At 36.9% G+C, this 16109-nt stretch overlaps 1 protein-coding gene across 1 annotated transcript; it reads left to right on the top strand.

The window, feature by feature from the left end:
- The first annotated feature begins 1223 nt into the window (after nt 1–1223).
- Nucleotides 1224–10900, top strand: LOC129245722 (regucalcin-like). The gene is made up of 4 exons (XM_054884062.1): nt 1224–1289; nt 9445–10033; nt 10246–10366; nt 10702–10900. The coding sequence occupies exons 2-4, from the start codon at nt 9445–9447 to the stop codon at nt 10892–10894; spliced, it is 903 nt and encodes a 300-aa protein (XP_054740037.1). The 5' UTR covers nt 1224–1289; the 3' UTR covers nt 10895–10900.
- The last annotated feature ends 5209 nt before the right edge of the window (nt 10901–16109 follow it).

A 16109-nucleotide genomic window follows, 5' to 3' on the forward strand; every position in this document is an offset into this window, starting at 1 on the left:
AGTCTTAAGAGACCCGTAAGAGAAAACGTCGGACGGCTCCAAAAAAAAAATACTCTACAGTGTCGTCATCCTCAAGACAGGATAGGCATATCGGGCTGTCTACGACCCCCATGGTAGCCATATACTGACCACAGACGTTGTGCCCTGTGATTACACCCAGCAGCATTCTTAGGGCCTTTCTACTTTACTGTTTGGTTCTTTCCCAAAAGCACTTGGCTACTCTGCACGAGTTCAACCCAGACCAATATCCTATATGGGTACACCTCATGAAGTCGTCAATCCATAGTGGAATCGATGGAGAATTGATACCTAGAAAGGGCCAGGGCCATACTTGCAGATCCTTCATTAGCCTGTTTCTCAGCTAACTCGTTCCCCGTAAAGCCACAATATCCAGGCACCTAAATAAGACAATATTTGTTGTGTTTTGCAACACTGTTCAGTTTTGTCTTACATTCACCGACTAACTTCGAAGAGCAGCGTGGGTTAGCAAGGGTCTCTTCCCCTAACTCTTTATCGAGAAATAAACTTTTAATACAAATAAAATAAAAACTTCTTCATATTAACTTCTGATAGTCAGTTAAAAAATGACTCCGCATTTCTATATTTCTAAAATAAAAAAAGTTGTAGCTAATAAAAAATTGTGATTTACTTTGCTTCTCCATTTACAGCCAAAATCAAAAAGACGATTGCTACATTTAGACAAATTTCTTCACCAATTGAAAGCTTTCGTACTTATTTGAAAATGAAAAACAACATAGCAAACACTGTACTCGCTTTTCTTAGTGCATTAAGAATTTTTGTTGAAGAGGAAAAATGCAAAAATGTTGTTCAAAACAAAATAATTGATTACTTCAAATAAAAATAAAAATAAAAATAAAATTTTTTTTTGTAATTTTCTTTTTTTTTGGAGATGAAAAATGTATAAATATTCTTTAATAAAAAAAATTGATTACCTCAAATAAAAATAAAAAAAAAAACATTTTTTATTTCTGATAATTCTCGGTTTTTTTGGGATTTATTATAAAGACGCTTTACTGTAGATAATATAATTAAGTTCACTTTGACAAATTCAATGACTATTCGTATCTGCGTATCTGATATGCCTCAGTATAAAGTGACAAACGCTTATCTATGGAACCGATTAGCTTATCTAAACTTACTGTAGCGCACTGAAGGTTGTTTTGCCTGACATTCGCCTATAAATATAGAATGCCAACTCAATTGTGTTCAGTCGCTGGTGATTTACAAAAGCATACGATTTCCTAGTGCTAATAAAAATTCTCCGCAAGGTACGAAAATTAATAACAAAAGTTGCAAAAGTGTAAACCAATTAAGAGTTAAACTGCTGATTCTAGCCATACATTTGTGCATACCTATGTACATACATACATACATATATACATATATAGTTTAAATATATTATTTTTAAATATATTACATACGAGTGTTGTTATCAGTGCTTTTTAGTGCAAAGTAAGCGAAAAATCAATCTGCTTTGAAAACGAGCATCCCACCTAATTAAGTCAAACTTAATTTTACTAAACAAATTGCTTTATTTACAAACAAATTATAGTTGATGTGCTTACGAAATACTCGTATTTTACTATTTTTTATGGTGCTTAATTATTAGTGGGGAATTACCGACGCGCGTTTAAATAGCGAGTAGATATATTTCGACTGCTCATTGTGCTTTGAAGAGACATTAAAAAAAACGTGCATCGCATAAATTTCTTGTTGCTTTCCGTTTGAACGGCTAAGCTTCGCAAAACGCGCAGGCAAGTGTAAAGCTCTTTGTGAGCCGAAAAAGCAAATTAAATACCTGCTGTGGAGTGTAACTTAAGTGGGGTCACTCTAAGGCAAAAGTCACTCTGAGCCTCTTGCAGTGGGTAGATTTCGAATAAAAGACTTGACAGTTTGTTTATAAGAATTTGAGATCAGATTGATAAATAAGGGTAACAGCGAATTCTTGGAAGTGAAAAGGAATAATTCATTGTCAGGCGTACAAAAAACAAATAACAGCTGAAGCATCATAGGCAGTCGGAGCAAAACACGTCAAGTAGACGTTAAGATGGTGCATTATCATGCATTAAACGTCAGCTTCCTCCTGAATACCGTGAACCGGTAGCGGTCTAAAAACTTTATCGCTTCGATTTTATTGAAATTTGGTTAATTTGCGCTAATATAAAGTGGTATAAATGGAGCAAATGGAAGTAAGAAAATATTGATTGATTGCCGCGACATAAAAGTTCAAAATGTTGAGTATTTTAGTACTTTTTTTAATTTTATTAAAATAATTGTCAGCATAAGAGAAAACAAAATAAAAGGTTTCCATAAGATTTGTTTTTTGGAATTTCCGTTCCAAATTTAAATAAAAATAATATTAACAATTTTTTTGGTAAGCAACATTTTTCAAATTTCGAGATTATTGATTTCTATAGAACTTTTTCGTGTATTTTTCCCACCCAAAATAAAAAAAAAAAATAATTTTAATTTTTAAATAAAAATAAAATAATTAACAATGTAAAAAAAATTATAATTTAATTTTTAATTTTGAATTTTATTTTAACTTCCATATTTTTAATTTCGTATTTTCCGACAAAAATTACAAAAAAAGATTCATAATTTTTTTGGTAAGCAAAATTTTTTCAAATTTCGATATTTTTGATTTATTTATTTTCCGATTAAAAATTAAAAAAATTATAATCTTAACAATTTTTTGGTAAATAATTTTTTTTTTTTCAAATTTCAGCATATCTGATTCAATACAATTTTTTTTCGTATTTTCCGACACAAATTTTAAAATAAAAAAAAATAAGATTTTTAAAATTTTTTTTTTAATATTAATTTTGACACTTTTGATTTCTATAGAACTTGTTTTCGTATTTTCCAATAAAAAATTAAAATAATATATTAATAATTTAGAATTGTTTTGGAAAATAATAATTTTTTCAAATTTCGACATTTTTGGTTTTGGTAGGACTTCTTTTCGTATTTGCCGATAAAAAATTAAAAAAAAAAAATTAAAATGGTTTTTGGAAAACTCTTTTTTTTCAAATTTCGGCATTTTTTGATTTCTATAGAAATTCTTTTCGAATTTTTCGATAAAAATTAAAAAGAAAATTAAACAATTTTTTTGAAATTTCGACATTTTTGGTTTTGATAGAACGCTTTTCGTATTTGCCGATAAAAAATTACAAAACAAAAGTTTTAAAATTTTTTTGGAACACAACTTCTATGAAATGTTTGATTCCTATAGAATTTCTTTTCGTATTTGCCGACAGAAAATTAAAAAAAAAGAATTTAAATTTTTTTTGGAAAAGATTTGTTTTCAAATTTTACACTTTTGGTTTTGGTTTCTATGGAACATTTTTCCTATACCAATTAAAAACATATAGCTTTAACAATTTTTTAGAAAACTTCAAATTTCGACATTTTTGTTTTCTATAGAAATTCTTTTAGTATTTTTCGATAAAAATTAAAAAAAGAAAATTAACAATTTTTTTTTTAAATTTCGACATTTTTGATTTCTACAGCACTTGTTTTCGTATTTTCCAATACAAAATTAAACAAATAGTAATGTTAATAATTTTTCTAGAAAACATTTTTTTTTTCAAATTTCGTTGCTTTTGGTTTAGATAGAACGTTTTTCGTATTTTCCAAAAAAATTAAAAAAATGGAATTTAAAATTTTTTTAGAAAAAAATTAGTTTTTTCCAATTTAGACATTTTTTATTCGAATTTTCCGAAATAAATGAGCAATTTTTTTTAATTTTCGAAATTTTTTGATTTCTATAGAATTTCAAAAAACATTTTTCTTTAAAATTTCGACATTTTTGGTTTGGATAGAACGCTTTTCGTATTTTCCGATAAAAATTAAAGAAAAATAATTTTACCACTTCCATTTTCAACACCCTGTAACACACACCTTAATGGCATAAACAAAAAACCGCAAAAGAATTTATTTTACTATGAAATGTCACCTTGACAACGAGCATAAACTTTAAATTGTTTGAGCGATATTTAACGAGATATCGATCACTAAAGCCGTCTACCAAGAAAATAATAGATTTATTTTGCCCCAAACAATATTTCCATCAAAAGTGTAACAATACTTTTTAATTCGAATTTTTAGAGAAATTTCAGGTATGCAGTTTTATAGAACATTAAATTTTGGTCCAACGAAGTGCAAGTTTAAAGTTACTTGAAAATCCCCTTGATTTTTCAAAATTTTGTTTTGCGGTGTTGGGTTTTTCTTCCATATGAACAAAAAACATTTGTAGATTTTTGTCGCCACAACGTTAGAATGCTAAAGAGAAGGTATAAAACAATAAACGTTTGAAGCCCTTAAGTGAGCTTTAAACATTTTATATGTATTCCCAAGAGTAACTAACTCCATGTGCGCTAAGTCGCTTTTTCTATTTTCAATCTGCAATTTTTCGAACTTTATTCCGGCAGACGACCGTTAGGGTCATTACAATATAATCTTTATTTATTTGTTTAATATAATAAAATAATATAAATGAAAAGCTATTCTATACAGATTTCTATAAATTCATACTATACATTGGCATAAAAATATATAATATAAGCGCATGTGTATGGCACACCATCAAGCAACCCGAAGTCTTTGTTTGTTTCGTTTTTTTTTTCTTTACTATGAAAAGGCTTCTCACTCACTCAATAAAACTGTGTTGTTTATCACTATCACCCCCGTAATGAGTAGCCAGAAAGTTTCTTTTGGAAGTCAGTAAAAAATTGCAAGTCACTTTGGCACTTACGGGCATTGGACATTTTTATAGATAAGTTTGATGCTCAGTTTGAATGATAACCGCAGGTGGTGTGCCTTCGATTGCCTAAGGAAAAAATTAGGTACTTAACTTTGGGATTTCAAATAGCTGTGGAATTTTATTAGTAATTAGGTACAACAAACAACAACAACATATTGCATTTGATAACGAAAAGTGATAAGAACAATTGGCAATTGGCAACTGAATTGTGAAGGGTGAATGTTTTTGTTTTCGCTCTATGCTTTTTTTTTGAATATTTCTTTTTTTTGTTATTTTATTTTTAGATTATTTTTTCACTTCAATCAGTTTCATACAATAAATATTAAGAGCAAAATAAACTAGATTAACTAAGTAACTAATTGGAAAAAACCTCTTCACAGTGGAAATTTTATTGCATTGTGGCGGTGCGCAAGCACTCGTATGATGCACAGGTCTAAGTGGCTAAGTAATAGATAGCGCATGAATGTGCTCGTATGTGTGCGGTGAATGCATTGACACCTCCTGGGTATGCACTTTCATGTGTACATATATAAATGGCATTTTATTGTGTAATTAAGTTGTAATATGATTTTCATTGGTGACAATCTCCACCACATACGATAATAAACCGAATTGCGATATGTTGGAGTCGCGCTGCTGGAAGCTAAGACGTATTCGGTGTAGAATTGTCACCAGTACAAATCAAATTGGTAACAAATTTTTAATAAGAGAAGGTGGAAAAGAATGATGGGAACGTTTTTGAGATGCTTGGTGACTAAAAAAGATATTTGCCCAAGCCTCGTTAGCGAATTTCTGTCAGCTAATTTCTGATAAAATTTGACGGAGATACGATGCCGGATTAGCCGTCAACCAAAAAACCAGCAAAAACCAGCAAAAACCAAAAACCAAAACTAAAACTCCCAGCTAAACTGCCGCAGAAAACACAAATGTCTTGGTTTGAATCGTTTGGAAGTTTGCACAGAGTTTGTCCATATAATTGCGCATTTGAGGCTCATTCACCTGCCACCGGACCCTACGAGATGTATTAAAAAAATAAACTGGAATTTAATTTTTCTCAAAAAATATGTATGTACATATTTACTCATCAAATTCCATTTTATCTCCTTCAAAGTAGTCTCCCTCAGATGTAATACACTTGTGCCGGCATTTTTTCCAATTCTCAAATCAGTTTGATATGCACTTTTTGGTATGTCCTTCAGCTTTCTCAGCGATTCGGTTTTTATCTCCTCAATCGTCGCAAAACGCCGTCCTTTCATGAGTCTCTTCAATCTTGGGAGCAAGAAAAAGTCGCAGGGTGACAAATTTGGTGACTGACGCATGATAAACGCTGCTGTTTTTGACCAAATAATCTCTCACAAGTAGAGATGAGTGAGCAGATCCAAAAGCCACGAATTTTTTTTCCACAATTCCGGACGTTTTTTCGTACTCTTAGTGCAAACGGCACATACCTCCAAGACACTACTCCTTATTTATCGTACAACCTTGTGGTAAGTAGTTCTGATGCACTACGCCATGGTAATTGAAGAAAACAGTGAGAAAAACCTTGACATTTGATCGAACTTGGCATACTGTTTTTAGTCTTGGCTCTCCTGGACTCTTCCATTGAAACGATTGGACTTTGGTTTCGATGTCATAACCAAATACCCATAATTCGTCACCAGTTATGACCCTTTTAATAAAATCTGAATAATCGTTGACGTCATTCAACAATTCCTGCGCGATGCTCATGCGACGTTGTTTTTGATGAAAATTCAGCAATTTTGGAACGAACTTCGCTGCCACACGCTGCACGCTCAAAATTTCCAAAAGGATTTCATGGCATGGGCCAACCGACATGCGGATATCCTCAGCAACTTCTCTAATTGTGATTCGACGTTTCTCCATAACAATTTTCTGCACTTTCTCAACATTTTCATCGGTTGTTCGGATGTGCTGGGGCATCCAGAGCAAGCATCGTCATTCACAACTTCTGTGAAAAGCTTGTGCGAGTTGTAAGCATTTTTTTGACCCACTGTGACATTTCAAATGTTTTTGAGCACTTAATTCTATTTTTTACACAAAATTTGATGCAACTTCTTTGATCCATTTTTTTCCATAGCAGAAAATCGCCGAGCAAGCCCAGCACTTGACTTTTTTATACCTCTCGCAAGCAAACTAAACTAAAACTATAGCGCTAAACCGAGACGAGTGTACGAGGGGTGCCTTTTATATGTCGGGATTAGAGAACAAAAACAAATTTTAATAATCGAAAATCACTTTATTGTTTTTCAAAATATTCTCCATGAAGATCTATACACTTTTGCATGCGTTTGAACCAATTGTCGAAGCACTTTTGCCACTCTGAGTGAGGTACCTCCAAAACATGCATTCTGAATGCCGCAACCGCTTCTTCAGGTGTCGAAAAACGTTGACCTCTCAGTTTGTTTTTTACGTACGGGAATAAAAAGAAGTCATTCGGTGCCAAGTCAGGACTATACGGCGGATGACCCATTAATTCGATGTTTTGGGTGCTCAAAAATGCAGTTGTTTGAGCCGATGTGTGAGAGCTCGCATTGTCCTGGTGAAGAGTGATCCGTCTTTGGCGATTGGTTTTCCTAATTTCTTGGAAGACAACTGGCAAACAAATGGTTGTGTACCACTCAGAATTTACTGTTCTGCGTTGTTCTAGTGGCACGGTTGCGACATGTCCAGTTTTTCCGAAGAAACAGGCGACCATTTGCTTGGAAGTGCTTCGTGCGTGAACAACTTTTGTTGGATTTGGCTCATCTTGAAACACCCATACAGTCGACTGCTGTTTACTTTCGGGCTCATACGCGTAAATATAATATATGATTCATCACCTGTCACGATGTCATAGACGTGTTTCGAAGCCCCGCGATCGTATTTTTTGAGCATTTCCTTCGACCAATCGACACGAGCCTTTTTTTGAGCGATTGACAAATTGTGTGGGATCCAACGCGAACAAATTTTTTTGACAGTCAAATGTTTATGCAATATTGTCTCAATCTCCCGATAGGTCACATGACGATCTTGCAATATCAGTTCGCGCACAGCATCAATGGTTTTCGGAACAACAACTGATTTTGGACGACCTTCACGAAATTCGTCTTGGAGTGAACTACGACCACGATTGAATTCACCATACCATCGATAAACACTGGTCCTTGATGGAGCTTCATCGCCAAAAAATGAATTAAGTTCATCCATGCAATGTTGCTGAGTTAATCCACGTCGAAAGTTGTAAAAAATAATCGCACGAAAATGTTCACGATTTAATTCCATTTTTGGACCTAGATGAATCTTTTAAGTTACTGTAAACAACACAAATAGCGCTGGTATTTCAAAACGTTCTGAGCACGTAAAAGCCAAAAAATGTCAAACTTTGCGATACAGCTGTCAGTTGCCAGATTGCAACACCAGGGTTGCCAAATCCCGACATATACAAGGCACCCCTCGTATCTAGTAGCAGTTTATCTGCTATTCCTCGTTAAACCATTTTGTTTCAAATGCAAATGCATTGATCTGGCTGACCCTCATACCACTAAGGTCGTCAGTATCCTCCAAGAATGCTGAGCTAAAGTTTCTAAACCTAGTGGCATGCCACGCGGGTTAGTAACAGAGAAGATGTCTCTTCACACTCCTAGACTCCTTCTTCTCCTTTTCTACTAACCACCTTTTCACATTCCTCATCAAACCTGCTCATCTGATACTTACTGTTAGATGAGCTAGACGAAGACGACCGGTAACTATATTATATTGCGCTGACATGGTTTAGGAAGCTGTTACCGCAACAACAACACATTCGCAGGCATTAATTTTTACTAATCCAGGAGCTTCCTTAGCCTTTATATCGGGGAAAGAGCGAATGAACCTGCATATTTTTGACTATCACAGAAAACAAATACACCCGAAATTCAATTAATGTTGACTGATCTGATGATGGCTCCTTCACGGAGCGGCAAAGTAAGACACTCAGCTTGCTAATGGAATCTCACTTTCCAGATAATCAGATAAGCGTCAGCCGGCATGACTGGTACATTACCAGATCTGCGGTGAATGATGCCGCCATTCGATTTGCCATCATGGCCTTAGACAGCGCCCCAACCACTTCAAGGGTAGTCGCGAGTCCTGTAAATCTAGGCTGAACTATGTCGGTTGACATAATAGTCTGGTGCTAACATGGGTCCCGGGACACGTGGGTATTGTGGGTAACGAGATCTCTCACTCCTTAGCTAGAATGGGCTCTGAGGCCAACCACTTTCTGTACGTCTGCCTAGCCTGCGCTCGAATCAGGCTTGAGGTCTTTGGCACTGATGTGTTAAGAAGCGACCACCTTGGCTCCTTGGTACCACAAGATCTACTCAGATTTCGTCGGAGGTTGAGTAGATTTAAAGAACAGCTTTAAAGCACTTGCTAGTTGTCTGGACAAAAAAAAAAAAAAAAAAACAAAATGATGTTGACTTGAAGAAGCTGACAAGGGCAAGAATAAAAGACTTGAAAATGTTAATAAATTTACGTATAGAAGAAAAACATTGTACAGTAATTTTTTTTTTCGGAAGAAAACCAATATTGATACTCGTAGATTTTGTATTGAAGTGTGCAATTACTGCTATTTCAAATGCAAGCTAATCATTTACCGATTTTCATCTTCATTTTAGATGTCCTACAAAATCGAAGCTCTACCTGGTGCAGGCACCTTGATCGGTGAAGGTCCCCACTGGGATGTTGAAACACAAAGTCTATACATGGTCGATATCGATGTGGCCCGCCTGCTGCGCTATGATTACAAAGAAAATAAAACCTATACCGCCGTACTTGAGGGCGAACAATACGCCTCCTTCATTGTACCCGTTGAAGGCGAAAGCGGCAAATTCGCTGTGGGTTGCGATCGTCGTGTGGCTATTGTCGCCTGGGATGGCGTATCGCCCACTGCTAAGGTGGAACGTGTTGCCTACGAAGTCCAACCGGGTGAAGAGTTTACGCTCAATCGCTTGAACGATGGTAAAGCTGATCCACGTGGCCGCCTTTTCGCCGGAACTATGTACAATGATCAAAAAGATATCTTGAAATATCGTAAGGGTGAATTGTATAACTTTGAGAAGGGCAAGCCAATTGCGTTGATTAAATCCGATGTTGGCATTTCAAATGGCTTGACATGGAATGAGAAGAAAAGTAAATTTTATTTCATTGATTCAGCCGATTTCGATGCCAAGGAATACGACTACAATTTGGACACCGGCGTAGCAAGTAAGTAGACCTAGAATATGATTGAATGCAAGTGTGTTGAAATAAATTTATTTATAAAGATGTTCTAGATGGTCTTCTGGCGCGGCCAGCAGTGCCCGAGTATGAACTTTTTATACAGTTTTCTTTGTGTGTTGAGTGTTGAGTCAGAATGCGTGCCTTATAAAATCAATTTTTTCCTATATTCTACTAAAAATTTGTATTTCATTTATTAGGCAACCCTAGAGTCTTCTTCAAGCACGCCACACATTTGCCTGACGGTATGACTATTGATGCTGACGGCAATGTTTACATCGCCACATTTACCGGACATACTGTCTACAAAGTCAATCCCAGGTGAGTGAGTGAATGTCGAGTAGTAAACAGACCTGTTTAGCATTTCTACACCCAAAACTTGCTCGTAATCGAAATCAAATAAGACTCGTTTTTTCAATTCCGCTCCAATTGTTTGTTTTCAAAAGTGTTAACACTAAGTTTTTGGAATGAAAAAGACAACTAATCGGTCTCACTCGAAATTGATAAAGAAAAAAAAAGTACAAAAACGAGCAGGAACTGCCTAGAAATGCTTAGCAGAACTTTCACTTATTTGTCGTTGTATTAACTGAAAACCATTACATAAAACTACTTTTTACTCTTTTATGAATTCATGAATAAAAATTGTACGCTTTCAGCACCTCTGAGATTCTGTTGGAAATCAAGTTCCCCTGCAAGCAAATCACATCGGCGGCGTTCGGTGGCCCCAATTTGGATATTTTGTATGTGACCAGCTCGCGACTAAACGATCAGCCAGCACCAGCGGGTGAGACTTTCAAAGTGACTGGTTTGGGTGTGAAAGGTCTACCGATGACAAAGACGCGTATTTAAATGTGTCATCTCAATCAAAACGCTTAAAATTGTAGTACAGTAGGTACTCTATTATGTGAACTGACTATAAAATTACAATTCAGATAAGAAGATGTCCAAAAAATCTCATATAATTGAGAGATAAATTAAGTTTAAAAAAAAAAACAATTAAAGTTGCATACATAATTCGTATATTAATTTTTGTTTTTTATGCATTAATTGTGACGTCATTGGGTTCGTTGTTTGGGGGATATTTGATAGTTTTTTGGATTACAGAGCCCATAAGAGAGTTGTTGCTCGTACACCCCGCGACAAATCAAATTTTTTTTGCTACATATCTAAGAAAATTTTCACAAGTTATGAGACTACAGATTTTATATACAAGGTGGCGCAAAATTAATCATCCTATCGGAAGATTTATAATTAAAAAAAAAATTTTCAAAAAAGCAGAAAAAATCTCAAACTGCACTAAAAATATTGCGGATACAAAAAAAAAAAAAGTTTCATTAAAAAATTATCAGCTAATGGGTCTCACTGGAGTTCACTGTGGAAGACGTACAAAAATAGCCACCGAAACTTCCATTCAGATTCCTCCTCAATCGACGCCAATTTTGTGTGCATTAAATTAAATGATGCGCTATGATTTGTTTTTGCTTCGCCTTCACAATCTTTTGGTATAATGAATGGACGAAAGATGCTGATTGTAACAGGCGGAGTAGAATTGTGGGGCCTGTCGGTTGCGATTCGAACTGCCTGGTATTCCCGGTGTTGGCGCTAATGAACCGACAGGCTACAGATTCGTTGATGGTGCTGACGATTTAGTTTTCACGACGTGACCAAAAGTACTTGAATCAACTTCATCAGATGACTGGAATGTGCTTGCTTCGACGTCTTCAATTGACAATATTTCGCAGTCGGAATCTTCTGATGCCACACGACTACAAACCAGGTGCTGATGTCATTTGAAGACGCTTGAGTTGTTCAACCGAACCTAATAAGATACAGGCCCAGTCTGATTTTTCACGAGGCCCTCGAACCATCTCGGTCCAATCGTATGATTACAAACCCATACTTGACTGCCTGAAATGAGAGGTTTAGCACTAACAGGGTCGGTGACCTTACGGTACACTATTTCGTGAAATAAAATTTTGTCAAAATAAGTTTTTAGCTCACGATTGGGCAGTAGCTCCGCAGGCGAGCGGTTCGTTGTTTAGTGCGGGGTGGTGTGTTGGTTGAACAAATATCTAGTCAGGCTGAGATCGATATTTGTGTCTGCTTTCTTCAAATACCTTGAAGCATTCGCTCCGCCTGTCCATTTGCAGAAGCATGCAATGGCGCCGAACGGATGTGTCGAATTAGATTGTTCTCCATAAAGTTCTTGAACTCCTCAGATGTGAAAGCTGTTCCGTTGTACGACACGAGCTCATCAGATAGTCCATGCGTGGTCAACTCGGTGGGCAAGAGAAATAACCTCGTTACGAAAATCGAATAGGAATCTATTCAATTTGGCCAAGGTCACGAGAGGGTCCGTAGACTGGTTAGCTTATGTACAAAAAAGCAGTTAGAAATGCGCAACGCGAATTCTAGAAAAAATATTGTAAGGAAATTGAAGAAACAACAGAAGCGGCCAGATTGAGAAGAATTATTACAATGACATAATTGAGCCTAGGCTATATCGAGGGTCGGAAAATACATGGAGCACGTCAAATAAGGAATTTTTAGGTCTCCTAGATGCACGCTTCCTCAGCAACAAGCATTAAGGGTAGCATAATAGGGAGACAATCAAATCTCTAATTAAATGGTTTCAAATGAGAAACATTAATGAGCTATTAGAACTTTAGCATTAACATTGATAATAATCTCAGCTTGGAAATCCAACGTAGAATCTATCTTGCCAACAAGTTCTACTTTGGACTAAGTATCCAAATCAGTAGTAAAGTCCTCCCTCGACGAACAAAACTAACACTCTACAAGGCTCTCATCATGCCAGTTCCTAACGAATGGCGCAGAAGCGTGGACGATGGTAACATCCGATGAAGCGACGTTTGGAGTGCTTGAGAGAAAGATTCTGCGTAAGTTTTTTGGCCCTTTGCACGTAGGCAACGACGAAAATCGCAGACGATGGAACGATGAGCTGTATGAGCTTTACGACGGCATTGACATAGCGTAGCGAATAAAGATCCAGCGGCTACGCTGGCGGGGTCATGTCGTCCGAATGGATACAAACGCTCCGGCTCTGAAAGTATTCGATGCGGTACCAGCTGCTGGTAGAAGAGGAAGAGGAAGGCCTCCTCAGGTGGAGACGGACTTGGCTTCACTTGGTGTTTCCAACGCGCTTTGTTAAACTCGGCCAAAATCACGTAAGCGGTTACCGCGCCAATTAAGAAGAAGAGAAGAGGGAGATTAGCACTTTTGGTCTATATAAATGACCGGCACCATATGGTATTCAACCGGCAGAATTACAGCAATCACGGATTGTAATCTCTCCGTTCATTACTGTCATTGTTGGAAGCTACTTGAATAGGGGCTACATTCGGGTAAATTAGAGGGTGACGAAAGTCTCCTTCATAGCTAAGGCTGGCAGGTCCTCACACACTAGTCATAAATACTTCAGATTTATCAGTCTCACGTCTTTCTTCCTCAAAATTCCAGAAAGGATTGTCGATGAGTATCTACGGGGCGTCATACCAATCAGCAGGTACTCCCCGGCACAACACGCCTACATAAAAGTCAAACTGCTTTACACTCGCAAGAGTTTGCTGTGGTAACTTTTGTAAACATGGAAGTAGCCTTTAACAATATTAATAGAAGCGTCATAACGGGTGCTCTAGATGTCTAATCTTCCTACTCTGATCGAGGCTATACTTGTCAGAAGAAAGGTAGCTGCAAGATTAGGCAACACAATAATAAGCAGACAGATCTACAGAGAAGGCAGTGAACTTCTTACTGCTGACACTAAAGAGAGGGTACTTTCGCTGACGATTTGACAATCGCGGTTAAAGGGAAGTATCGCAACAAGCTCGTGTATATTCTACGCTTTAACATCATCACGCTTAGTAACTGGACACAGAATAGGGGACCCGGAATAAACCCCTATAAGACAGAACTAATTCTTTTTACAAGCAAACATGGACTGATCACAGTATCCCCGCTAATTTTCAAGGGTGTGGAGATTCCTTTGAAAGAGAATGTTAAATACTTCGGACTCGTTTTTCTTCCTTGTTCACTCTCTCGAGAGCATAGGGCCTTGACAAGACTCTTCCATCGTACACGATTCTGTGCTGTTGTTTTCGCACCGTCCCATGAGGTGTCGGCATCGGCTAGTTCCCGCGGCATCAACCTTCTCCAAATGTTTTTTGGTCGACCGCGACCTTTGCTGTCTTGCAGATTCCAGTCCAGTGCCGGTTTCGTGATGCTGTCTGGTTGTTTTCTCCCCTTTCTACATTTGATTTGCCTAAGAATGGGTTCATCGTTCGTTAATCTTCACAGTGCGTCGTTACTGATGGTGTTTTGCCAGAATATTCTGCAGATGGTGCGGAAACATTTATTTATGAAGGATTGTAACCTTTGAGTGATGGTGTTAGAGACCATCCATGTTTCGCTTCCGTACAACAATACGGACTTTACGCATGCGCCGAATATTCGTAGTTTAGTTCGGCTGCAGATTTGTGAAGCACTGTCAGTTCGGACTTCTCGTAGAGGTTATTGATGAGGCGGATTACCTTGGCGGGAACTGTCATTCTACTCAGTGCAAGCCATATTGCATCTCGTTTGATAGTGTCCAACGCCTTCTTGAAGCCTACGAACAGCATGTAGAGCGCCACTCAACAGATTGTTCTACTATAATCCGAAGTGTGTTGGCTTGGTCAACAAAGTCTCGGTGAGAACGAAAATCTGCTTGCTCGTCTCCTAAGGAGCGTTCGATTAGGACTCATATTAGATAGCAAAATTAAAATAATATTCTCCAGGAGGCCAATAGGTCATGCAGAGAAGAAAATACCTATGTTACCGGGCTAATTTGGCCACAATTAGGTAGGAAAGGTCAGGAGAATCGTTCAACCTCTGAAGAGAGAGCATCTCGAAGGTAGGTAAGCACGCATCTAGGCTGGGAATATTTTCGCATAAATACTACAAAAGTTGTAGAGACGAGGAAGAGGACGAAACAGTAGAACACTTCCTCTGCAATCGTCCAGCCTTAGCTAAGAGTAGAGGACTTTTTTAACTTTTTTACGGAATCACCAGCTGTTGGGATTAAACCTATCCTACGCTTCATAAGAGAGTCTAACTGGTTCCATGGTGAATAAATACTGAGGTTCCCGTATTACACAGTGGTACCACAACGGGCCTACAAAGTGAGTTGGCTATTTTTAAAGCTGACTGCCACAAAAACCTCACCCAACCTTATATTTTAATTATTGGGGAAAAGAGACTTTATGCTAATACTTTTTTGATTCACTTGTAGTACTTGATTCTACTTAACATTCCAACAATCAGACTATTACTAATAGCCATAGTAAAAAAATAAAATAAGCAACTCAAAATAACACTTTTTTCCACTGGTACGCTAATCTGTTGCCGGCCATAAGTCGAGTGTGGTTATATGTGATAAACCGTCTCCCCCGCCAAATTTCCGTCATGACAAAAACTTCTGATAAAGTCGCATGGTATAAAAGGCAAGAGCTCTCGATAATAATTTCACAATATTTGTTTAAAGGTCACAACCTTCCCTGAAGAGTAGCGGAGACCTCTCTGCCTTTGAAGGGCAAAATCAGTAGGGCACTTCTGCACATTTTCATACATAAATTCAAGAGTTATATGAGTAAATAAATTGGTATAATATATCTAAAAGTACGTGATAGCCATCGCGGCGCATTTTCGATTGCACTCGAAATAAGTTGACCACTAAATGTTTGCTTATAAACTCCGTTCAATTAGGCACAAATAAATATTGCAACAAGCAATAGGAATCTTAATCTAATTCTAATTTATAAAACAGTTTAAATTTCAGAACAATTTTTGTTTCTAGTGTTGCTACGGAGGTATCTCGAATAGAAATAGTTAGTATTTACCGTTTGTGGGCATATTTTCCATACTAGTTGATTAAAGCTTTCATTATTATTTTGATTGAATCCACCTACACATCTTGAAAGTAAATTTTCATTACTGAGATCTTCGTAAGTAAGCTTTTAAAAGATCAGAAGGTAAGGGAGAATAATCGTGAGTATAAGTAGCAAGC

This window comes from Anastrepha obliqua, chromosome 4 (genome assembly GCF_027943255.1).
Source record: "Anastrepha obliqua isolate idAnaObli1 chromosome 4, idAnaObli1_1.0, whole genome shotgun sequence".
In the NCBI taxonomy this organism is placed as follows: domain Eukaryota; kingdom Metazoa; phylum Arthropoda; class Insecta; order Diptera; family Tephritidae; genus Anastrepha; species Anastrepha obliqua.

Excerpts from the sequence above, each read along its gene's own strand:
- LOC129245722 (XM_054884062.1), top strand. The coding sequence starts at position 9,445 with ATGTCCTACAAAATCGAAGCTCTACCTGGTGCAGGCACCTTGATCGGT. Across the intron at positions 10,034-10,245 it reads TTTGGACACCGGCGTAGCAA|GCAACCCTAGAGTCTTCTTC; the intron begins GTAAGTAGACCT and ends TTCATTTATTAG. Across the intron at positions 10,367-10,701 it reads GTCTACAAAGTCAATCCCAG|CACCTCTGAGATTCTGTTGG; the intron begins GTGAGTGAGTGA and ends GTACGCTTTCAG.